Here is a 25,854-nt window from a genome sequence, read left to right on the forward strand (position 1 = left end):
TGACAAAAAGGTAAAAAGAAAAAACATAGAAGAAGCGTAAGAGAAAGAAGAAAAAGAAAACAGTTGTATCTGAAAAATAAGCCGTGAGGCAATGACTAGACCTCAGTATACTATTTTCCCCTGGTGTTGGTAGTTTGCAACTTTATGGGAACCATAGGGTTGTCGTTCTCTTGTTCTTCCAGACTGTCTTCTAGGGAAAGGGCCTGCCGCACCATTTCTCAGTGACCCTGCTTGGGCAGAGTTGCCCTGCCCCATGTGTGTTTGGTGGGGGCAGGCTGGGCTCCATGGAAACCAGTTTTTTGAGCTTTTGTTCCCTTGCAGTTTTCCACACCTCCTCCCAGGGTCTGAGCAAAAATGGCTGCACCCAAACCTCTGTCCAGAGCAGAGAAATCACATTCTGTTCTTGTCACTAAACCCTCCAAAACAGTCTCTGTTTCTGTATGTGTCCCTGTAAACCACCGCCTCCCACAGTGCATACCCACAGTGACTCTGTCAGAGGTCGTCCCAGGGACCCAGGCATGTTCTGGCTCTGTGCGTTTCTTAGACTGCAAGCAGCCCAGCCCCAGGTTCACACGCACACCTGCAGCACCTAGAATCCTGCCTGAGCTGTTCTAAAGCCCTGCCCAGCTGCTACCATGCTGCGAGTTTGCACCCAGTCCCTGTGTAGGCCGTTTTTGTGCTCCTGTGTTGTATTGCTTTACCAGTACCAGCTTATGGCAGCTCCCTTCCTATTCTGTTTATCTTCAGATACGTCCACAGAATCAGGACTACACCCTTCCTACCCTGGGACAGGTGGTGTTTTTCTGCTTATAGAGATCCAGATATATATTCTTACATCTCAGGCTGATTTTATGGCTGTTCAGAATGGTTGGTAGATATCCAGCTAAAGTTAGGGGATCATTGATACTCCTCTGCCATCTTGCCTCCCTGTCTTGGATTAAAATTGATGCTAAGTTTCTTTTTCTCAGAAATAGCTGCATTTAGTGGTGCATTCTGAAACCAGCTATTCGTTTCATAATCACTTCCAGAATTCTCCTTATCGCAGACACAGAATGTCAGTGAGCACTGGTGACATTTCATCAAAGCTTTTGTAACTAACTGCTTTCCAGTTTCATTTTTGCTGGGTCATAAGGAACCTGTTATTTTTCGAACCATTCTGGCCACAATAGGAGAAAGATTAAACGGAAACCTGGCCCAGCTCTGCCACTAACCAGAGCTGTGACATTTAACCTACCTAGATTGCTCAGCTGAAACATAATTGCTCAAATCCTTTCCAGCTCTAACATTCTAGAAAGCCTCAAATATTATACATACAAGGAAAGTGGTGCTTCCACTGCTCAGTTTCTGTACTGAGTTGTGACATTATAAATTCTCTGTAATTTGGGGAACATGGAACTTGAAGGACCTACTTAGCTATGTTTAATACTTGCATTAGCACACAATTGAATATTATGGGTCTAGATGATGTGGTAAGCTCAGACCTTGTCCTATTAAGGAATGTGTTATTATTATTTATGGCCATTAACAAACCTGGGTGCCATGCATGCACTTGGCCCAACATGGACACACTCCTTTTCCAGCTTCTGTCTTAGGTATTGCAGACTGCTGGTCAGAAATGTCACCAGTAGAAGGACAGGGAGGTCTTCCTTTTCACCACACAATAGATGCCGTAAAATAATTTGGAGAATGTCTGTCCAGAGCTTTCCATGTCAAGTTACACCAGGCTCAGGTAAATATATTAAACACATTTTTTTAAAGTTCCTCTTTACTGTGTCCAGAGTAAATGAGGCACTCGCCACACTGCCAGCCACCCAAAGCCCTTCCAGCAGTGGGCGGGGAGCAAATTGGTATATTCACCCAGAAAATTGTAGTTTAAGAAATATGAGCATTATCCCAGTTAAGCAAACTGAAATGAAAAGCAATATGAAAAAAAGTATCATTTTCACAGATACACTTTTACAGTCAGGAAGAAAGAATTTTCATTACAATATGTCTTTTACATGAGGTTTTGAGGGGCTAAGAAATGCTGCTTGCATGTGAGAAATTATGAGCATCCGTCCAACAACTAAGTACCATTTAGTGCATTTAGAAAACTTAAACTGTGATTCCAGATTTGTTTGATGGAGACATGTTTCTGCAGGATCAAGACATGTTTCTGCAGGTGGTAGGGGGGAGGAGAAAAATAAGAATAGCAGAAAAAGGTCTGTGAGTGTTCAAATGGAAATATGCAGACATTGCAATATCTGTTGGGAAGGTCTGAATATTTGTGTAATACAGAATCTAAAGGGATTCTGGAGGTTGAGTTAGGCAGCCTGAGTTTAATCAGAGAAGTGGAGAGCCTCATTAATTTCTATGACATTTCCTGGGAAAATTAATAATGCTGATACAAAAAAGCCTCCTCTTCCCTTGAGGCCTTGAGAAGGGAATGGAGAGGTGACCACCTTTCAGTGTTAGCCATGATGATGCTGGGCAGTGGGTGACTTTCTAAAGTGGCTGGCTCTGCTCCTTTACTCTTTAACACTGATGCCCAGAGTCCTCGGGTGGAGGGAAGTTTCCTTTCCAGAGTTTGGCTTTTTTCTTGCTTCTCTGTGAGCACCATCACCTTCCCAGGCACTAAAGCCAGGAGCAATTAATTAAAGGAGTGAACAGTTCTGCAAAATCCAGACCAGGTGATGACTAGGGATTTGTTCACTCACCTCTCACCTGTGCTGTTGTTTTATATCAAATCTGCCTTTGCCTTATAAATAGAAGACCTGAATCTGTCAGCAGATTTTATGTCCTGGAGAAATACTTACTTCTCCTTGCTGTATGCTGCTTATGCTGTGTTTCGTGTCAAAGGGGAACATGCTTCCTGATGTTTTATGGAACTGATCTATTTTATTCAGACTCCTCAGAATCTAAGAGCACCTCCTTAGGCAAGCTCAGGAGTTCCCATGGTGTGGCCAAATTGGTTCCATTCTTTCTCCCAAATAAAAGTGATACCAAAAGACAAATGCAAAATCTAGGTACCACAGCCCTCATGTTGTGTCAGTAAGTTGACAAATGATAACCCACCAGTGTTTGGCACACTGCCTGTTCATTTAGTGTTTGGGTGTTTTATACACCACTTCCTAGTATACCAGTCCTCTTTCATATGAAGGCAGGAAGTGAACCCCTACTATTACAGGGAAGCACATTTGCCCTGAGCAAGGAGGAGCCTTCTAGAATGAGAGCTGTGTAAAATTTAAAATGATTTGGGAGAGATGGGACGCCTGGGTGGCTCAGTTGGTTAAGCAGCTACCTTCGGCTCAGGTCATGATCCCAGCGTCCTGGGATCGAGTCCCACATCGGGCTCCTTGCTCTGCAGGGAGCCTGCTTCTCCCTCTGACTCTGCCTGCCTCTCTGTCTGCCTGTGCTCGCTCTTGCTCGCTGTCTCTCTGACAAATAAATAAATAAAATCTTTAAAAAAAAAAAATGATTTGGGAAAGAGTGATTTTTCTGTCAGTGGTGTTTAAGGAACTCAGGATGGCCCCAAGTCAGGGAAATGACGGGGGTAGAGCGAGGTGATTCAAACTGCCTGCTGACTCTGAGGTTCTGTAATCCTAAAGCAGGGGACTTGTCAGCCATCCGGAAATCTGCAGTTGTTAAAGGCTGTACGGCAGGGTTTGCATTGCCCTTAAATTAAACCCCCCTCAGGTTATTATAAAGCCTCCCCACTGCAAGTGAAATGGGAAAAGAAGAGAATGAGAATGTTAGTTAAATAGTTTAATCAGAGCAGTTTTACAATTCTAAAATTAACAAGCAGACTTGTAATAAAAGAGCTCCAATGTTTGCAAAATGATCTTGCTTCCATTCTGAATCTCTTTTTTATTTGTAAAGATAAGCATTACATTTAAAAGGACTCAAAATGGAGTAATTGATAATTATCATCCGTGTTTTTTGATGCAACTGATGAAATCCCTGAATGGATATTGCTTCAGCTTTGATATTAAAAAAATGGCCTGACAATAAGTCCTTAATCAGCAACTGATCACAGGTGGCCAAAAGAAAGAGAAAAACCCAAAACTACTGTCAAGTTCATAATGTATCACATTGTTGGTGGATGACACTGGCTCCAAATATACAAGTAAGCCCACGACACTTTATTACTATGAATATAATTATCATGAAAGTTCTCTCACGTTGATCAACTTGCTTCTGGAGGTTTTCTTTGTTCTTTTAAACTTGCATAATAAACATGCAATGAATTATTTCTTTTGAAAGTGTTTTTTTTTTTTTTTGGCAGTCTTTTTGTTTTCATACAAAGATTTCATAAAGTTGCAGTGTTGCATCAGAGCATTACCAAAATAAGAGCAGGAGCACATGGGGAGGGTAAATGTGAATTTAGCGAATGAGAAGAGCTTCCTCTAGTCCTGAGACAGGCCACCCGTCTTTTTTTTTTTAAAAGGTGCGCACAAACTGCTTTTCTTACCCTCCCCCACCAGAGAAAAGAAAAAAGAAAAAAAACCCACAAAATCAATCTAACTAAGTAAAGAAAAAAAATCGACATAAAGAAAATAAAGATGTTTTTTCATGCACATATCTTCTGCATAGCTCAACCCACATATAGTAAGGCACTATTTCCCTTCGTAACTGGTGTCCACGGCAATCTCTTAAGTGCTACAGTGCTCTGTGACCATCAGAGAGTTCCTTTCAGGATGGTGAAATAAAGAGGCCGGATGAGTGTGGCTGTTATGCTTCTCTGTGACTGTCCCAAAGCTCAAGGGGACTTCCAGGAGTCTTGGAAGGAAATTGGTCTGTTGGCATTATGATCGAGAGTGTCCGAAATGGTGTTCTTTCCACAGTTCCTAGTTTGTCTGTGTAGGAATTTAGGTTATTCTTCAGTCTTTATTCTCAAAGAAAATACAGAAGGTGGGGGGAAAAGCATGGTCAGTTCTTCAGAAACAGAGTTCACTGCTCCCAGAAAGAAGAGAATGCTGGCAATTCACAAAATCAGCAGGATGTTTCCAAGAGAGCAGAGACAGAGGGAGAGAGACCGAGACAGAAAGAATGAATGTGTATGTTTTGGTTTTCAGAGGTGATCTGAGTCTGAGTTTAATTTAGCTGGTCCTCATACTGTTTCCGGAAACAGTCCCCTGCTGGGAAAAATTCCCAGCACCTTTCTTGATACATCTTCCAGACATAAGATTCCTGGAAAAGTAAAGGAAATGTATTAACATCAGGTTTCTCCCAAATCTGGGCATCACCACAAAACAGAAGACAGAAAGAAATGCAAATTTGTTGCATGTATATATCTAGGTAACTGTGTAGTTATGCATAATTTACATGATTGGAAAAGCCCATATTCATTTAGAGAGTTCTTAACCATACCAGACCTCACTTCTATTAATAACCAGTCTTCATCTGGACCATAATCTAATTATGATTAAAAGAACTCTTAAAATCATATACCACAAATAAGTTTTTTTAAAGACATTACTATTATTAATTGTATCCTTCAAATTCAAACTATTAACAACTGGAGGCAAATATCTGCAGAGGGAGAATTTCAAATACTTAAGGAGAACCTTAGACATTTCATACAAAATTCTTTTTAACTGACCCTAATAATGTGGGTTGAAGTTCATCTGAAATCATCTGCTGATTAAGCAATCAAAGACATTATACTTAGCAAACCCCAAACTCAGCATGTTGAGCTAATAAAAGCTTAAAATTTTTATGTGAACTTACAATTTTACCCTTTCTACAAAGATGATTTTTGCACACTCGTCCAGGATAACAGGAATTTCTTTAGTAAAATACTACGACTAATATCTGAAAGTAATTCCAACTCTTTGTATTTCATGCACACACATGCCCACCGTGTATGGATTCTCTGTCACTTCTTTCAGAAGATGGTGTGTGGTCACTGTTTACCTACCTGTCCTGTGTGCTCTGTTTCATCTTTGTTTATGAGATACATCAGAAAAAACCTACAGATACAGAGAGACTAATCAGAAATGGATGGAATGGAAATGTCAGCATACACAGATACTTCTGATTGGGCTACAAGCTAACTCTTCACACTGTCGGGAGGCCAAAGAAATGGAACAAATGGCACGGCAAACAACAACAACAACAAAAACATGCCATGGGAACCAAAAACTTAACCTTTTTTAAAAGTATTTTTTCAGAGGAGCTAAAATGTGTGCATAGATCATGTTATTCCTCTTGAGAGCTGCTGACTGCCACGCTTGGTGCCATATCCCACCTTCAAGAGTATCCATATTTATTCACTCAGGGGCCAGGAATCCCAGTCCCCACTTAGAAAACCAGGGATCAAAAAGTTCACATAACTTGCCAAATGCCTCATGGCTGTGAATTCCAAAGCCTGCTTCCCTCCCCCGCTTTTGCTACAATGCTACTCTGCATCTCTTCTGTTTGATACTAAAACTGGGTTAGAAAGTAAGAATTCTGTTTTACCAAACTGCAGTTTGGGCTAGTTGTAAGCGACAGATTTCTGTGTGTTTTTTTAAAAAATGCAGCTTTTGACTCTGTTAAAATATAGTGCCTAAAGAGATAATAGTGCCTCAAGAGATCTGTAGGTTCTCAGAAAAGAAAAATGGAGATTTACAGATCTCTAGGAAGCAGCTGGAGTCTTCCTACTTGAAATGGGAAACATGGCCAATGCTCTCTGAGAGGCTAAGCTTGTATTCCACTTATTCGAATTTTTCCATCTTTCCATTTCATGTTCTAGAAGGTATTGTTCATATGAATGGCTACAAGTTCTTTTCTTAGGTGAACCTCCTCTTGGGGACAAGAGAACCACTAGCTGTGGGTCTTTCTCTCAAAGCCTGAGCCCAATTGTATAAAGAAAAGGAAGCCATAGCTCTCTTCCATTTCTGAGAGACAGGGAGAGGGTGAAGAGTCCAAGACAGGCACACTCACAGGTAATTGGCCAGATTGTGTTCCTGTAAAGTGTGAGTTTCAAAGCCATGTGGTACTGTGTCGAAGTAATCGTTGCCTATCCCACAGATAAAGCATTTGGTCTAGAAGACAAAGGGAAATATTAACATGTCAGATATCAAAAAGCAAAACAAAGGAACACACAACTCACCAATGGGGCAGCTGTTTGGTTCACTCAGTATTGTATAAGGTCATGAGGGAAGACTGTGCCAAGCACATGAGAATTAATTTAACTGTGGCCTCAACTGTATCTTGCTGGAGGCTTAAAGGACATAGGTACCAGCGACAAGTAACAGATGGAGAAAGAAGGGTCCATAATGATGGCGGTAAAGCTCTGTCTTTTCCTTATTTTCTCTCCCCTAAGTGAGAATGCCCAAGACTTAGCAATCACTCTTGTTCATGACATTGACTGAAATCAGGTAGGCAGGATTCAGTATGTCCTCGACTGAGACCACAAACTTGGTACCTACCTGAACAAAGTCTGATGACCCAGGGGAGAAAGGTACAGATGACTCACGTTTGGGGAGGGCCAAATCAAATACCAGGCTGTGGGGTGTTCAGTCCACGCCTGAGAGGGTCTGCCGTGTGCCAGGCACCGTGCTAGATACAGAATTAACCAGTGAACAGGTACTGGGGGGTAACTTTCTACTCTAGAGATGGGATGCTGCTCCTTCTGCTCCCTGCTCATTCGCACTGCATCTCTTAGAGCGGCACCTGCTTAGGTCTGCCGTCCACGGGACTGGCATGCAAGACCCCCCAAGAAGCAGGCTTTCTGTTTAACTATTAGAATTTTTTATGTATCAGTTGGAGTGAATTTAATCATTGTGTCCTTCGTGTGGCTCCAGATGCTCATCTTCCTGGCAAATTAGAAACTATTTAATACCACTGAAGGCATGTTTATGATGCCTTAGATTTTAGGGCCTCAACTAGAGATGATTTAAGAATTTATTGAATTCTCTCTGCCTTATTGATCAATGACCGTGGACAGCGATAGGCCACATTCAGCAGTAGGTCTTTACCACACTCGATGGGCTCACAAGTAACAGCTCACCCATGGACCTGCCCTTCCTCTTTGCTACCTCTCGTAGTTACTCTGGGTGTAACTGAGCCACCATCTGTCTGGTAGCTCACGCTGGAAATCTGGGAATCGTTCCTGCTTGCTCCAAACCTTTCGTCCTGTGCATCTTGCCAATCACCCACTTGTCACACCAACTCCAAAGTACTGCTTGAATCCGTCTGGCCCCTATATCTTTGATTTCTTCAGCAGGAGCCTCATAATCTCCTGCCGAAAAAATGCTCACAGCCTGCTTCTCTGCCCCTGATCTTCCCAGTTGCTAATGTACTCCCTATGTTTTAAACCATAGTAATCTTCACAAAATGTAAACCCCCGTAACCTGCTTAAAACCCATTTCTGGTTTTCCACAGTCTCTAAATTCTATAAAGTTCTCCTCTGAGTTATTTATTAGAAAGGGCTCAACATAGGGCTCTGCAGTTGCCTGTTTACTTGTCAGTGAATCCATCATTTTGAATGGGTGGTTCTCCCTCTCTTTGAGGGGCTGACAATGTCTTATTACTTTGCCCACCCTAGAGCCCCACAGTTCCTGCCTAGCAAACTGGTCGGTGGTATGCACTGCCTGGATCGGAAGCAGGCTAAGGCAGTCCCCTGTTGCTTATGTCCTCCACCTACTTTCTCCCACATTTATGAATCTTGGATAAAGACAGTAGGAGAGACAAGTGCCCGCAGCAACAAAGCCAAGCCAGCCACAGAAAGACTCACCTCCATGTCTTCTTTGACTTGCTCCTGTTGGTCTCTTAGTTCTCCAAAAGCATCAATAATTAAACCTAGTGTTCAATAAAAACACACTCTAATCTTTATCAACCACAGAAGAATAATTAAATTCAAAGCCCCTTGGCTAATCCTTCCAAGGACAGGGAAAATGTACAGCCATGCCAGGAGAGGCTCAGAGTGTGGCACAAGTTGTGAGCACACACCCGATACTCCTCCCAGGGCAGCAGCCTTCTCTCTGGGGGCAGGAAAGGGGTTTCAAAATGAAGGGACAGAGCAGGAAAAACCCTTTGTTACCTTGGCACATACAGAGGATAGGTTTTCTGCTACTTCACTGTGAGAAAGAGCACTTGTGATTTCCGGTTGGAAAGTGCCAAAAATTCCACTAATGAGATTTTGGAGTACCAATTTGGAAATCAAACATTACCTTATTAACTGAGGAACGTGCCTCAAATCATTCTTTTCATAAATTCCTGACAGATAAACTCACCAGCACGTTATTAACCGTGTCAGCCAGAAATTAACTGCCCTGCACTGTTTTCCCTTAGACCCTTATCCTTCTCGGACTCACGAGCTGCATGCACCTCTTCCAGGGGCTTTATGAGTTTGCTCTCTCATAAAACACATCATTGTTACACTCAATGAAGACAGAAAGGAGGGATTTTGAATCCTTTAAACTTGTTCATGTATTTTACTGGAAAAAAAATTACTGTTTTGTGCCTGTACGACCTGGAGGATAATATCATGTTCACAGACATTTAATTCAAGCCAGGATCAATGGATGAACAGAAAGAGGTAAGTAAGAGTGATTTTTCTGAGGGAGGAAATACCACATTGCAAGCGTCCCTGGAGTGAAGGGAAGAACTGGGGGTCAGTATGGCATTCAGCTTTTTAAGTGAGGGCTCTGGGTCCGGACACCCTCCCTGAGTTTGGATTCCAGCCCTGACACTTCTTAACTGTGTCCTCTGGCCAAGTTACTTACACTTGTTATGGCTCAGTTTCTGGAAATGTAAAAACCACCATTCTCACTGGGTGCATGAGGGTAGAGTTTCATACTTGTGGCAGGCAGGTAACAGATACCCAACAATGGTAGCCTTAAGATTATTTAGGAAGCACAATCTTGCATTAGGTACTATCTGGATACTTATGTATCAATATCATTTCTTTTAAAAGAAAAAAAACTTTTCAATAATCTACTGTAGCTTAGAGATTTATATAATTTGCATTTGAAAGATCCAAAGGAGTTACACTGCTCACCCACCCAACACTGTGTCAGTAAGTGGCAGGGCAGAGAGTCAAACTGAGGGAAGTGCTTCTTTTATCAGGTTATGGGAAAAGAGCCCCATATCCATCTTCCCCTACACCCAGGGTCCCATGCTGCTTTGATTTTCCTTCTAAAGACTTTGAAAGAAGAAATCCTGAAAGGAAACATTCTATTTGGCTTTTGCAGAGAGCACTTGACGTTCCTACCCCACCTTAATGTTACTTAAACAACAGGTGCCTCAAATTCTGGATCCTCTGGTGCTTCAGTGAAGACAATGCTTACCTTGTATTATGGCCAAGAGAATGACAATCACGAAGAAGAAGAAGGTGATGTCAAAGATGATTCGATAGATCTCATATTCATCGCCTGCTGGGTCTTCGATTTCATCACCGATCCCTCCTCCAGCACGTACCCCGACATACATGTGGAACATATAGCACTAGAAAGGAGAGAAACGGTCACTGCTTGAGGAACACTGCTAAGCTAAGATTCTCCCTCTAGTTCCTAATCCTCACTCTGGAAATGGTGAGAATCTTTGCATTCTACATTGCCTCTTTTTGTTTCAGTATCTGTGATTATGACGCAAATAGTTGGCTCCTACACTTTGCTGCCTTTTAAACAAAACTCCGCACTGCACACTCTGCTTAACACCTTCTGTCACACTTTGCGGAGAATGAAAAATACCTCACTAGCATCTGGCATAAGGTGATCCTATTAAGATCATATTAAAGTCCACAAATCTATGTTTAATCAATCTGTTTGCGTTTTTAGCATAATAGACATAGGAAGGAGGAAGTAAAAGTAAATGTATAATCGAATGGAATCTCAGAAATTTAAACTAGAAAAAACCAAACTCCATAACCCTCACCATCTCCTCATCTGTTATGTATGGAATGTGATGCTGAAATTTTTCTACTCGAATGTGAATAATAAATGAAGAGAGGAGAGGCAGGGAGGAAATCAGGTCATTGTTTAAGTATGAAACATTAAAGCAACCAGTAATAAGTACAGCTTCAAGTGCCTGCTGCAGAACAGAGAGGGGTTTCTCAGCATCAGCCCCGTTGACATTCTGGGCCAGATCACTCTTTGTGTGGGGCCTGTCCTATACATCATAGGATATTTTTTTTCATCATGAGATATTTTGAAAGGATCTCTAGCCTTCACCCACGCAATGCCAGTTGCACCCCATCCCGCAGATAACCAAAAGTTTCTGCAGACATTGCCAGCTGTCCCCTGGGGGGCAAAATCAGAACAGTTGAGAATCAGTGGCTGTAAGCATCCATGTTGATCTTTATTCGGGATAAGTTCATATTCTCCATGTTGGGACCTCAGATACAATGACACTTAACCCCTCTCTGGTGATCAGTCATGGCTCCCAAACACCACCCTCCACCCTAACCATGCCCCTCAGATAAACTATCCCAGATTCTAGATCTCAGTTTGCACATGTTCCTTACCTTGAAAAATCATTCCACATTCTTTTTTTTTTTCCAAAGATTTTATTTATTTATTTGACAGATCACAAGTAGGCAGAGAGTTAGGCAGAGAGGGAGAGGAAGAGAAGCAGGCTCCCTGCTGAGCAGTGAGCCTGATGTGGGGCTTAATCCCAGGACCCTAAGATCATGACCTTAACCCACTGAGAGACCCAGGTGCCCCTCATTCTACATTCTTATGCATTCCTTTCATCCCTTCGACCCTCAGTGAATAACCCTTCCTCCATGAGACCTTCTTAAACTGTTCCAGACACTCTGATTTACCCAATTGATGTCACCCACCAGTGCAAGACACATTTACCCACTGTCTGCCATAATGAAGGGAGCAAAGGCCTTGAAAGTGTTCTCTTGGGGAGACATCACAATCCCCTGATTTTCTTCTACATTTCTGGCTATTCCTTCTCAGCCTCCTTGGCCACTTCTTCATCTCCCTGTCTTTTCATGAACCCGTGCCTTAGCACTGGGTTCTCTGACCTCTGTTCTTTTAGGACACTTCCTAGGGGAATGTGCCCAGGTTCATACTTAAGTTCTCATCTCTGTGCTAATCACTTAAATACATTTCTGTTTACATCATGGGTCTCCTTCCTGAATTCCATCCAGACTTGTATCTCCAATTCACCTAGTTTTGGTGCTTTATGATCTCTCTCATTCAACTAGGGTTGGCTTCATTACAAGAACTATTTTGGTTACTGCTCTATTATCAGTTCCTAGAAGAAGGTCCAGCACATGATAGGAACTTAAAAATCACTTGTGGGATGAACCAGGAGTGAAAAATCATGACTGATCAGTGTTCTCATGGAGACTTCACTGCCTCAAACTATAAACCTCAGATTCTCAGATCACCTTAAAAAGCACGAAGTGCAGTCATAGAACTGGCAGCAAGGGGACACCACAATATTCAACTCAATAATTCAACAGCTAATAGTGATAGATAAAGCTAAAAAGTTTCCTGGGTCAGATGCCTAGAATTTAATGAACAAAATTTTTAAAAAACTGGGTCACTCAGAAAGGAAGTTTGTCAGTCTGACACACAATGAACAGAGTGTATCATAAGGCAGCTCTACACCCACTCCTACCCCCCGCCAACCCAGAACTGTTCTGGAGCTCAGGTATGGGGCCGCTCTTACAGAGAGGCCTGGAAAGTCCATCTTTAGAGCCCAATGAGACCAGTGGTGTCTAAACTAAACTACGCATCTGGGTCACCTACAGGCATAAACACTGGGAATTCCTGGTACCCCCTACTGAACTAAACTCTGGAAGTAAAATTTTGAAGACCATCTCTTAAAAAAATATCCCTTGGGACATTGCATTAATTTCTAGTAACTGTCTAATAAAACAGTGCTTGAAACTCAGAACAGTGGATCTATAGGAAGAAGAAATTTTATTTTCACTATATACTCTTGCATACTGTTAGGATTATTTTTACCATAAGCATTTTTATTAAGAAAAAAGATCAGGCTGTGTATTTTTCTCTAAATCTGTCTTCATATGCGCTTAGTTGTGGGCATGGGAAGTAATTATTGTAGCTGCCTACTCTTTACTTAATGAACTAACATAGGCCATCCTTTCCTGGCTTCACCATACTTAGCCAGGTATGTAACTCCTCTGTGGGCTGGAGACTCAGTTCTGATACTCTGCCTGGCTCTGGTCTAGCACTTCTCCACATCCAGTTCTGGCCCTTTGGCTCCCACACTCCTGCTATACCCATATTGGGCCAACAGTGTAACACTGCAATGCCCCATCCAAGTTCTGGAATGTCCTAGCTCTCCAAGTGCTTCTTCTTTGACAAGTATGAAGATCATCTAGCGCCTTCCTTTTGCTAAATCTTGCTAACCAAGACTCTGGATTATAATTTGGCTTCCAGCATAGAGTTTGTATTGACTTGTGGCACAAACTCTTAACAAGTAGGATGTTGGTATTCTGACTCATACTTCTGACTCTTAGGAGCCTGGTTAATTTGAGTCTGTCCTCAAATGAACGATTCATTTTTATTTTCTAGACATGCACAGCTGGAGACAAGACCATGGAATGACGCTAAATTACCAAAGTAAGTGTCTACTATTTACTATTCTCAGATTTTCAGATCTCATTCATCTAGCCTCTCCCAGCAATAGCCCTGTCTCTCTGCTTGCCTTCATTCTGTGACAACTTTGATGCCAGAAAAAGCATTCACCAGCAATAAAGACTTATGGCCATTCTGAAAAGATAAGTAGTCAGGGATTTAATTATTTAGACTTAATAAGATAGTACATTTTAAAGGAATAAAATGCATGGTTCACTTGTGGAATTTTTGATACTGATTTTACCAACCTTAACCATCACTACCTGCTGAAATAGCAGGTAGATGGCTGCTAGGGTGGACTGTGAGATAGTGTGGTAAACACCCGGAAACATGGGACGATCAGGCTTTTAGTTGTCAGGTTCTCATTCTGCTTCTGAATACAGGAAACCTCTTGTTCAGCTTCCTTTTCATAAAATCAGCTCAAACCTGATCATCAGAGCTGGAGAATGGGAAGTTATTCCAGGAGACAAATAGATATACTTTGTTCAGAGAATCTGAGTCACAAGGAAGGAGAGTGCCTGGCACTACAAACACTGGACACAGTTGTTAATTCTCAAGATTCTATGGCTTCTGTCACCAGTCACTCATCTCAGTGGCTTCATTCCGGGGTTAAGCACTGTTTGCAACAGCTGTAGGAAACACAGGAGAAACAGTTTCTGGTGGATTGGTGAAGATCTTTATAAGATCTTTATGCTGATCCAAAAAATGGGGATCAGGGGGAGGCCACGGGGAGAAATAGAGATAGAGACCAAGATTACTTGTTGGGGGAGTAAAATAAGTGATTCAGAATAGTGGCACCCAGGTGGCTCAGTCGGTTAAGCACCTAACTCCGGATTTTGGCTCAGGTCATGATCTTAGGGTCCTGGGATTAAGCCCCATGTAGGACTCCCCATTCAAGCTGGGAGGTCTTTGTCTCCCTCTGTCCCTCCCCTGACTCCCTCTGCTTGCTAGCGTGCTCTCATTCTCTAAAATGAATAAATAAATTTTAAAAAACAAAAAAAACCTAAGCTGGTTACTTACCTAGGAGTGACTCCTTATCTCAACCACCTGGAAAGTTTTTTGGTTTTTTGTTTGTTTGGCTGGTTGGTTTTTTCCCCCCAAATACACAGGTCTTGACAACTCCCTTACAGTATCTGATTCAGGGGATCTGGGGTCTTCCCACAGACCTATGGATTCATAAAGAGCTGCCCTGGTGAATCCTGTGTGCCTTGGAAGTTGAGAACCACCCCTTTGGAGATGAATGTCTTTATATATATCAAGCCTGTCTCCCTGGCTATCTAGCTAAAATCATCTCTCTGCCCAGGACTCTGGAACTTTGGATCATTTTTCACTTTTTCCTCTTATATTCTTGGAGAGGAGGTTCAAATTCTCTCAGGATACTGCTGGCTTAATTAGATTTTCAGGCTCAAAACACCAGGCATGGCCGTGCCTTTTTCCCCTGGTGAGTTGTGGGTACTTACTGCAGGGTATGGGTAATATAGAGAGCTCAAACGAATATCGCCCTGACATATGTTTGTTGAGGCGGTTCCTAAAGGTGGGAGGAGCAACAGTCAGCAAGGGTAAACTTTTGTAGCTTTTTAAAGTAATTAAAGAACATTACTCCTGGTTCTGTATATTAGGGACGTTAGGCCTGTAGACATGGGAGAAAGTAGGTCATGAATTAAAACTTTTGCATGCTAAAGGAAAACCAATTCCCATTACTATATGGTCTACTTGAACTCTTACTCGCTTCGTTCTGGACCTTTTGCAAACCCCAGTGTCTCAGGTAAAAATTGAAAATGGGGTGGGCCCAGGTGGAACATAAATCAGTATTTAAACTAAGTTATCTGCACTAAATGTAAAACTTACTCTGTGGAGGTTTGCTGAAAGTCAAATAAGCTCATATTATCTCTGTTGGAATTTGTTACCAAAAGGTAACTAAACTGATAGTTAATTGTCTTTCTCAAAGTTTTCATGGGTAATTGTTAAGATAGCTTTTGAAGTCTTCAGTAACCTGAAACTTTAGTTTTGCTTGGATGACAAATGAAATTAAATTTGTTGGACATCTAGGTCTTTTTGAAATGGGATAAAATGCTAAAGCATTGATTATTGGACATAGTTTTGTGCTTTTGGCTTACTGCAAAGAACTAAGGATATTTAAATCTGTTGGTAAACGTGTTTTGTGCTTAACTGACTCATAAATTTGACATCTAAAGAATTATGGTGTAACAGTTTACAATTGGTTACTGCTTAGTCTTCACTGGAGATTAAGGTTTCTAAAGAGTGCAAAATTCTGCTAACTGTAACTAAGACTGATGGAAATAAGGGAATCAACTCTGTATGCGGAAAAGTTGGAGATATGTCAGAAAGATAAGGGGGCTGCCTGGGTGGCTCAGTGGGTTAAAGCCTCTGCCTTTGGCTCAGGTCATGATCCCAGGGTCCTGGGATTGAGCCCCACGTTGGGCTCTCTGCTCTGCAGGGAGCCTGCTTCCTCCCCTCTCTTTCTCTCTGCCTGCCTCTCTGCCTACTTATGATCTCTCTCTCTCTCTTAAAAAAAAAAAAAGAAAAGAAAAGAAAGATAAGGAAAGGGAATGCATTTTTGTTGAACATAAAAGAAGGTAATTTTGTCCTAAATGAGATGGTTGTTTGGAAAGAAATGGCTTGGGACAAAATCTGAATGCAAAGGAAAGTTGTAGAAGGTTTGCAAAGGGAAATCTTTGGAAATGAATTTTAGGTGTGTTCAGGATGGACTAAGATTGAAATGAATGAGTTTTAAAGACACTGGTATAGGATTGAAAGTTGGCTTTTGCTCTGTCTAAAAAGACAAAGCATTCTCAATTGTTGTTCTGCTCTTGATAAGAAAATTCTGCAAATAGTTTTTTCTCTCCTTCCTGCCTAGAAAAACCAGTTTCTGTGTCTTACCTTTATCAGGTTTTAAGGTCCTTGAACTATTTAGGCATGTGCTTTAAAACCTCCTAAGGTTTTTTAACAAACTTCCCCAAGATTTAAATCATGAACAAAGTCTTAATAACTAATTAGGCTTGCTTGTTTGGTATGTAATGTTCTAGTTCTGGCTATTAAAGTGTTATGTGTCACAGAATTAGACTTTCCTTGTCTAATTATATCATAGTGTACTCTCCTATCAGATCATTAACAATGTCCATTTCTGAGGGGTTTTTTTGTTGTTGTTGTTTATAATAGTTCTTACTCTCTGATAAAATGAGTTTCATTTCAAGGAGAGTTCCATGAAGGACTTTTAGGACAATACAGGTATTCAGTATCTCTAAGATCAGAACTGAAATATTTCCAGAGCTAACTAAAGCTGCATTTAAGCTAAACCAGAATTACTAACATGGGACTAAATAAAAAGTTTATAGTGTTGTGACTCTTGTTTGAAATGTTGCTGTTTCTCTAAGGTTTGCTCTTCCAGACTAAGGAAACTTTTTCTTAAGATACCTGTGACTTGTAGAAGTGTAAAAATACTCACTTGTAAACAAATCAAAGCATTCAACCTTTCTCTCTACCCATACCCTCAAATTCAAAGGTCTCAGTAAGTATTCTTTCTTCCATGATAATCCTGGTCATTTGCATAAATTCAGTAAGAATCTGTTCCTGTAACAGGACACCATTGGAAACATGGGTCATTTTACCAAGGCTTTGACTGGAATGTCATATTTGAGAAAGATATGCACAGACTCAGATATGACCCGACAGCTTTAAGGAATTGAGGTTGGCTTTATGAAACCTGGAGCCACAAAGCCCCTAGGAACTGTTGGCCTGATATCTTGCTTACATGGTCCCAGCAGCCTCACCAAGTGAGTAAAGAATGTCCTTCCTTGCAGGTGCAGGAACCTCAGGATACTCTGGGGACCTCAGGAAGAGGAATTCCACCCAACTCCACAGGTACTGCAGGCATGTCTGATGGCAAATATTTGACTTGGCTTTGGGCCTAGAGCTACTAAAAGTTCAACCTGGAGATTCCTTATAAAGTTCTAGCAAAGCAGATTCTAAAAGATCTGTATGATCACTCACTATTCTTGCTGAGTTTATGTAAATAACTAGGCCTAGGTTGTTATTAAAACTGGACTTGTTTTTTTGTGTGTGTTTTTTTTTTTTCAAATAAACTAGTCCTAACTTGGCTATCTTTGAAAATGAGGGCTATTTAAGAGAAAAAAGTTATTTAAAAAGCACCTTTGTGGATGTTAAATTCTAGATTTGATTGTCTTTAAATTTTGTAGTTTACCTAAGCTAGACAACTGGAGGTAAGCTTCACAGAAATTACCACAGTAACTCCTGTATAGACGATCTTCTACTTATTATTCTCTGGGGATAATAACAGGACCCCATGGACACATAATTATTTAAACAGCTGGAAAATGGGATTAATTCCCCAACAATTGTGTAACTCAACTAGCACCCTGACCAATTCTGTGTGGTGTAGATAATGAAATTATTCCCTAAAAGCCAGAGCATATCCCACTCCACAGGATTAACTATGGACTTGTGAGATAATGGATGGCCCAACTTCCTTTATGATTGGATTGGATGATGCACTTGGGGATAGCCTTATCTCCTGAGACAAGCTTTCTCCCACTTGCCACTGATCCTTTGTAATTAGAATATTAACGTTTTATCTCAAACAAAGAGGTCTTGATGGTATTATTCCTTAGTCATATTTATCCTAGAAGCCACCTCTTTTGAGGTACAGTTGCAAACAAAGGCTTTAGCTAAGCATAAAACAGCCCTCCTGATAAAAGGAGCCTCAAAGCTCACTATGGGACAGTCCCTGACTATAATGACTTCATGTGGGCAGATGATCCTGACCACACACAGAGACACTTTTTTTTTTTTTTTTCTCCACAGAGACACTTCTTTACTGTCAGTGTTGGATTCAGCTGCCTCCATCTTTTGTAACTCCCCTAAATAGTCCCCAACTGACCAATGTTGACCGGAGTAGGTAGGGACAACTCTATGCCCTATTCAGCAGGAAGATGTTACAGAAGATGAGACCTTCCACCTTCAAGAACCTTAAAGATTTAAGGTAAAAAAAAATTGTTCAGGGGGAACAAAAGGCAAAAGTCTGTTATTATGGTTCTACGTCAAAAATCATCTACTACCGGTCTCTCAGCACAGAAATCAGAACTAAGGACAATGATTACACCTTAATAAATAAGTAAGTAGAGAAAGAAAAAAAGAAAGGAAAGGAGGGAGGAAGGAACAGGGGGGTGGGGGGGAGCCAGCCAAATCTGAAGCATCAACTAGTCTGAAAAACTGCAGCTATAGCGCCACCTGCTGTTAGGTTTGAAACACTGGCAGGTGATCAAGGACCCTGAGAAAACCTAAAATGTTCCTACAATACCTTATGAAACAACCAGAAATAACAAAGGCAGTGGAAGCTTAGCATGATGCCCAGAAAGTAGGGCATGAGTGAAGAAAACCTATCTCAAGCCAACAATACTAGTTCTCCCCTGTGAAGACTAAATGCTAGACGTGGATGTAAAGGAAGGATTCTCCTTTGAGAAGCACATGAAAGAAATCAAACCTGACCACCTCCTACACCATCCTTCAGTCTTGCTGCCTGCTTGATTGTGCTAAGCCATGACTTGTGATGAGCACTACCATCAGTGATCAGTTACATCTTATATGTTGTTGGCTTGTTCACACCTCGCAGCAGGAGTATCAGTAAGAGACAGATTAAAAGGTGTTTTGAGACCTAACACTACAAGGGAAATCTAGGTCATGTGGCCTCTGGTGCGACAGTTCTTAAGCACCATGAGCTAGATAGGAGCATGTAAAGCTACACAGCCTCTTGGTCTGGATGGTCCACTCAACAGCCACACAGTTATGACTGAGCTGTTTGTATCATGGCATTGAGTCGTCTTTTGCAAGAACAAACATCTAAGAGGTATTCTTGTGGTGCCTCCAACCTCACCCCAGCCAAAGGCAAGACAGAAAGCTTTAGAGATACAAACACGCACAACAGAGCTGGTTGTAGGTAGTCTCACTTGTACAGGCAGAAACCCCTTCAACTGAGCAAAATCCAGGCTCAGTCCTGAGCCCTGAGTTGAAAACATCAAGAAGCCTTATTTCTCTACCTTCTCTATACTTGTCCCATGCAATTGGTAAAGGTCATTCATTCTGAGTTCTTAGTTGTCTTCCTAACCCACCTCTTTTTCAAAGCACGTCTGGATTCTTCTCATAATAAGTACATTGGCAAAATTCACAAAAGCAGTAGAAACACATACTGAGAGTGATATTCAAAATGTAGTCATCCAAGGATACCGTTAGGATAACTGAACAGGTCAAATCTGACTCATGACATGAGGAGAGACCAGGATATTACAGGGGACCCACTGTGGTAGGAGGTAGGGGGATGAAGGCTACACTGTTTCTAATCCCTAAGACAGGTCACTCAATACTACTTCCTGAAGTCATCCCACCTTTCCAGCATTCTTCAGCAATGCATAAGGACCATACCCTCTGAGAATGAATGACCTTAGTAAACCTTCTGACCTAAGGAGCATGGACTTTGAGATTTAACCACTGGGGACAGGGTGTGAGAGGGTTCTCCTGGCAGAGAAATGAATCTCCCTGGAGTCCATGGAGACACAGTGGCGTGCTGTTAGTACTTACTCAGTTTCTCCTGTGCCTTGTTGCCTCCTCCAGACTTCACGTCCCCTCCCTGCCTCTAGCCAGCTTCTATCCCTAGTCTTCAGGGTCATCAGGTAGAGAATTAAAGTGGATATTAAAAGCAGCTTCCAGAAGAGGAGGCAAAGTATCTCTAAAGTACTTCCTTACTGATTGTAAAGTGTTGAACGTTAGTGACTCTGGTGGGTGTTAGGCTACCAGTGACCAGTCTCTTACTATTTAAGTTTATTTGCTCCCTAATCTAGTCCTGCTCCCTGTAGGAACCCTTGTTAACAGTTTCCTATGTATCCTTCCTGTGTCCATATTGTAGCATATCTAATATGTACATTCTAGCGTGCGTGTGTGTGTGTAGGGTGTACACACAATTAGGATTTTATGATACTACTGAAGATCTGCTCCCCCTCCACTTAAAAGCAATTTGTATGCCTTTGTATATCAACATGTTTTTATTTTTTTCCATCTTATTTTTAAATAGCTACCTACTTTCCTGTTGTATGGATTTGCCATAAATGACTTAATCGGGACTCTTGATAATTGTGGTAGCAGCAAGTATCCTTGGACATAAAGGAGCATATTCGTAAATAAACATTTACATCACTACTAGTAGTAGAACTGACAAGGAAAAGGGTAAGTACAATTAAAAATGTGAGAATGACATTGAAAAATTTCTCTAAAATCATTGTATTGATTTAAATTCCCAACAAGAGTTAATGAAAGTGCCAGTTTTCCCATCAAGATCACAACTGTGGGTATTAACAGACTTTAATATTTTGCAAACCTGATAGGTAAAAACGGGCAGCCAGTTGTTCTGATTCACATTTCTTTAATTACAATAGAGGGTAAGCATTTTCCCAATTTATAAGCTGATTGAATTTTACCATGAGTTGTCTAGACATAGTCTGTTCATTTTTCTATTGGCTTATTTCCTAGTGATGTAATAAGGACTCAGTAAATTAAGGACACTGGCCCTTTGTTATAGTGTTGAGTATATTTTTGTCAGTGTCTCATTTGTCTTTACTATTTTGCTTATAGTTGGTCCTTTTTAAAGTAAGTTTTTAGGCTTCCATGCATCTCAGGTTTTATGTCATACTCAGAAATACCATTTTCCACTTAAAAATTGTTGTTATTACTTCAAAAGTCAAATTCTAACTTTTTTTGCATTAAAATATTTGTTCCGTTCAGAATTTTTTTTAAAGAACTAGGCTGATACCAATTTCTATCAAAATTTCCTCAAAAGCACATCCATAGTACCAACACCATTTATTGAATTCTTCAGTCATGATTTCAAAAGTCACTTTTACCATATTTTTAATCTCCCAAGTGTATCTGAATATATTTCTAGACTCTATCCTGCCCCATGGATTTATCATAGTTTTTGTAGTATTCTCTCTCACTATTCTTTTGGGATGTTTATTTTTTCTAGAGTAATTTTACCACCAGTTTGTTAGTCTCTTACCTCACTAACCCTGTTTATGTATCTATTTTGATTTGATGTCATTGAAGATTTGCCTCCTTTCAGCTAGAGGTACGTATTTCCAATCTAAGATCTCATGTTGGATAGTTTCTGATTTGCCATTTTCAGAGGGGTGGGTTACGGAACAGTGACAGACCAATATGAAAACTTTATCCACTGATTTTAAAATCAAGACTAGAAAGATAATTTAAGCCAGGATACTGAATATAAAAGCAAAACCCAACAGTTCTATTAAGAGATGTATTTTGGGACTTCAGTGATGTCAGTTAATACCATTAAAGTGAACAAGTCACTAAGGCTTCAAAATAGTCTCCAAGGAAAAAATATTACCTGCTGTCCTGGACTCTGTGAACCAGTAAGCTAAAGTGCTGATAGTGAGCCTCCCAGTTCTAAGTTCTTTATGTAGGAAATCTCCTCATTATCAGGTTGCTGCAGCTGATGTGCAAAAATGGTAGAAATGGTCCTTTATGTTCCATAAAAAACTGAAAACAGTTGTTTGTTTGCCACACAACTTTTTACTGTACATGCTGTTTTCTCTTCCACATGGCTGAAGAATAACTACACTGACCACTCAGACTGAAGAAGGAGGAGAATGTTTTCATTCATATCAGATCAAGTGTATGAACTTACCGTTAGCATATCATCGCATTTCATATCGGGGGTATCACCGTCTTCACTTTTATTGTAGAATTTTCGGAAAAAATTGAATGCCACAACAGTATATAGGTATACAACAACAGCTAATAAGCCAACAGTTAATACAAGCTGGAATGCAAGGTGACAGTGAACATGCATTAGAAAATAAGACATATATGCCTGGCATATTTGACATCAGTGTGGGAGGAAAGCATTCTATGAGCACATAGTTGGATCTATGGACTGGAAAGTAATGGCATCCATACCTTACTCCATACCTTTCTTATCCCCCCCCAGGAGGATTTATTTTCATATTCTCTTTATTTTATCAAGTTTTCAGACTATTTCATGCAAAAATTGCCTACTTAACTGGCTAGTAAATGCATACTACAGCTGGAATAGGAATAAACTCTGATTTACTTTCATGTCCAAGTTGATCAGAGTATGTATATGTTGAAAACATGACTTTCACCAGGTTGGTGAAAATATGTTTCTGGTTTTATCTCAGATCGCTTCTCGGCCTTTTGGCTAAGATCAAGTGTGGTTTTATCTCAGAAATTCTAAACACAACAAAATGCATTCTTTTTCTGTCTACTTCCTCTGACTACAGTGAATCCCTATGTTGTGCCCTGTGGCAGCACATCTTAAGTCATTCAAAAATCACTTTAAAATTATCTGGAGAGAACATGTTATGGGAATAGAGGGCTAATTCACTTCTACAAATTAAGTACAATGCCACTGTAAATTTCTGCATGTTTTACCTGTAAGGACTACGAAGCTTTCTAGATTGCTGCAAATGAAAAACTGATAGCTCAAAAGGAAAAAGGAATAATCACAGCAGAATTTTAGAAGTTAATTGAAACTAGTGCCAGAACTTTTGTGTGAAAATATACAATAGATTCAGCATCTTCAGTTTTTTAAATATATGAGGAACTCAATACTCTAAGTGAATAAGCATAATATACTTTTTTGCTAAAGTCATACATTCAGAAACTAAAGTGACATGTAAGAACAATGTGTTGAAATTTGGGAAACTAAAGATCATGAAAATTTAACTGTGAATCATGTGAAATTAACAGTGTACATGGTTCAAGTTTTCTGCAGGGGCACGGATTTAAAAATATGCTGGATTATAAAATTTGGGGAGAGGACTCTGTTAAGTCAAATAACTGACATAGAATGTGTTACCTCCCAGTGGATACTTGATAGAGAATGAATCAGTTAATACATGCTTCTACAGTAAAATGACATTACAGTTGGACTCCATTAAAACATAAATTGATTATCTGGAACTAAACCATTGTTAGGTAAGTACTCTAGGTATGACCCTGTCAAGTATGAAACATTATTATTTTTTCTACCCAATTTAAAAGTGGAGAAAAGAATACCTAGATAGCCACTTTTGAAATAGTACGTTAAAATAAGAACGTGGCATCTCGTGTTTTATTACTGTTAGAACTAGTGGCTCTGGATGCTAGGACATATTTTGGTTCCCTCTGGTATCAAACGGAGTAAATACTGTATTGGGGAAAAATGAACTATTTCCTGGGGTGTTTTGTATGTGTTGGGGCCTGTGCTAACACCCCATAAAAACACATTTATGTTTTTATTTAATTTTCCCCCAAACTCTAAAAGGCAGGTACTTTTATTGTATTCATTTTACAAAATGAGTAGTTTTAAAAAATGTTAAGTAAGTCAGTTATCCAAGGTTACTCAGTGACTCAGTCAAGCCCAGACTTGAATGTGGGTTTAGGGGGACTCTTAATAACTCTCATGGTTTATAAAAGAAAAGTACAGATCCTCCATTCACAAAAATCTGTACATTGCCATTGGAGGCTGGGTTTATTTAGGTTAGTATATTTGTTGGGTTTTTTTGGTTTTTGCAGGAGGGAAAAAAGATCAACTTTTACCTGCTTGCCATTGTGAGTTACCGATGACAAAATGGTTCTTAGCGTCTTAAATCCCATAGCAATGTCGAGAAGATGAGCAGCAAAAAAGAAGTTATTATAGTGTCCAAGAACGGACATAGTCATATACCAGGCCAAGTAGAGGAAGGACTGAGAAGACAAAACAGGAGGGAAGCATATTAGAAGATAGAATGAGTGACTATTGTCAAAAGCTACTCTGATTTCATTCTACTATAATCACTTCGTTTACTCCTTCTTAGTCCATACATTTATATCATTCTAATTAGTTATATCAGTTTGTGTATTTTATTATCCTTCAGTTTGTTCTGAGAGATTCAATGTCCCTTCTCTCCTTTATAGCAGAGATCATGTTCTTGAGAATTTTCCCACAGAGAAAGTTTTATTGACTTAATATTTGATAGCAAGGGATCTCCACCTATGCACTACTGATAGTTTACACTGGTAATTCTTTATTGTGGGGACTGTCCAGGGTATTGTAGGATGGTTAGTAACAACCCTGGTCTCTACCCATCAGATGCCAGTAGCAGCTCCTCCATAGCTATGGCCACTAAAGATGTCCCCAGACATTGCCAAATGTCACTTTGGAGGACAAAACTGCCCCTGCTGGGACCCCCGACTCTAAAGTTAACCAAAAAACCAACCAACTTCCCTTCTCTATTTTTCATTTACTTAACTAAATCAGTGTTTGTTGAAACCTACTAGTTAGATTATATATGATGTCTTTTTTTTATTAACATATAATGTTGTTATTTGCCCCAGGGGTACAGGTCTGTGAATTATCAGGCTTACACACTTCACAGCACCCACCATATCACATACTCTCCCCAGTGTCCATCACTAAGCCACCCGATCCCTACTCCCTCACCCACCCAGCAACCCTCAATTTGTTTTGTGAGATTAAGAGTCTCTTATGGTTTGTCTCCCTCCTGATCCCATCTCATTTCATTTTTTTCCCTCCCTACCCCCTAGGGTACCCCACCCTCTCTCTCAAATTCCTCAGATCATATGATAATTGTCTTTCTCTGATTGACTTATTTCAGCTTAGCATAATACCCTCTAGTTTCGTCTACATCATTGCAAATGGCAAGATTTTGTTTCTTTTGATGGCTGCATAGTATTCCATTGTATATATATACCACATCTTCTTTATCCATTCATCCGTTGATGGACATCTAGGTTCTTTCCATAGTTTGGCTATTGTGGACATTCCTGCTGTAAACACTCGGGTGCACGTGCCCCTTCGAATCACTACATTTGTATCTTTAGGGTAAATACCCAGTAGAGCGATTGCTGGGTTGTAGAATAGCTCTATTTTCAACTTTTTGAGGAACCTCCATACTGTTTTCTAGAGTGACTGCACCAGCTTACATTCCCACCAACAGTGTAGGAGGTTCCCCTTTCTTGGCAGCCTCACCAACATCTGTCATTTCTTCACTTGTTAATTTTAGCCGTTCTGACTGTTGTGAGGTGATATGTCACTGTGGTTTTGATTTGTATTTCCTTGATGCCAAGTGATGTTGAGCACTTTTTCATGTGTCTGTTGACAATTTGGATGTCATCTTTGGAGAAATGTTCATGTATTCTGCCCTTTTCTTAGTTGGATGATATGTTCTTTGGGTGTTGAGTTTGATATGTTCTTTATTGATTTTGAATACTAGCC

At 40.4% G+C, this 25,854-nt stretch overlaps 1 protein-coding gene and 1 long non-coding RNA gene across 15 annotated transcripts in view; one reads left to right on the plus strand and one right to left on the minus strand.

Annotated features, from left to right (window-relative positions):
- LOC116572784 overlaps positions 1-25,854 on the plus strand; it is a 75,023-nt gene that overhangs the window by 29,985 nt on the left and 19,184 nt on the right. For 7 of the 8 annotated variants that reach the window (XR_004278516.1, XR_004278513.1, XR_004278517.1 and 4 more), the window contains exons 3-8: positions 9,304-9,505; positions 10,161-10,499; positions 13,467-13,514; positions 16,939-17,411; positions 18,372-18,549; positions 20,632-20,783. This is a non-coding gene — a long non-coding RNA (uncharacterized LOC116572784). The remainder of the gene's footprint in view (positions 1-9,303; positions 9,506-10,160; positions 10,500-13,466; positions 13,515-16,938; positions 17,412-18,371; positions 18,550-20,631; positions 20,784-25,854) is intronic. The other variant, XR_004278514.1, reaches the window with a different exon arrangement.
- Positions 4,261-25,854, minus strand: part of RYR2 (ryanodine receptor 2) — a 756,727-nt gene continuing 735,133 nt past the window's right edge. For all 7 annotated transcript variants that reach the window (XM_032312097.1, XM_032312094.1, XM_032312091.1 and 4 more), the window contains 7 exons: positions 24,177-24,323; positions 22,261-22,395; positions 10,257-10,413; positions 8,702-8,766; positions 6,907-7,007; positions 5,900-5,951; positions 4,261-5,169 (listed from right to left, as the gene is read on the minus strand). In XM_032312097.1, coding sequence (XP_032167988.1) covers positions 5,074-5,169; positions 5,900-5,951; positions 6,907-7,007; positions 8,702-8,766; positions 10,257-10,413; positions 22,261-22,395; positions 24,177-24,323 — 753 coding nt within the window. In that variant the 3' untranslated portion in view covers positions 4,261-5,073. The remainder of the gene's footprint in view (positions 5,170-5,899; positions 5,952-6,906; positions 7,008-8,701; positions 8,767-10,256; positions 10,414-22,260; positions 22,396-24,176; positions 24,324-25,854) is intronic.

The sequence above is a fragment of the Mustela erminea genome, chromosome 14 (assembly GCF_009829155.1).
Source record: "Mustela erminea isolate mMusErm1 chromosome 14, mMusErm1.Pri, whole genome shotgun sequence".
NCBI classification, from domain to species: Eukaryota; Metazoa; Chordata; class Mammalia; order Carnivora; family Mustelidae; genus Mustela; species Mustela erminea.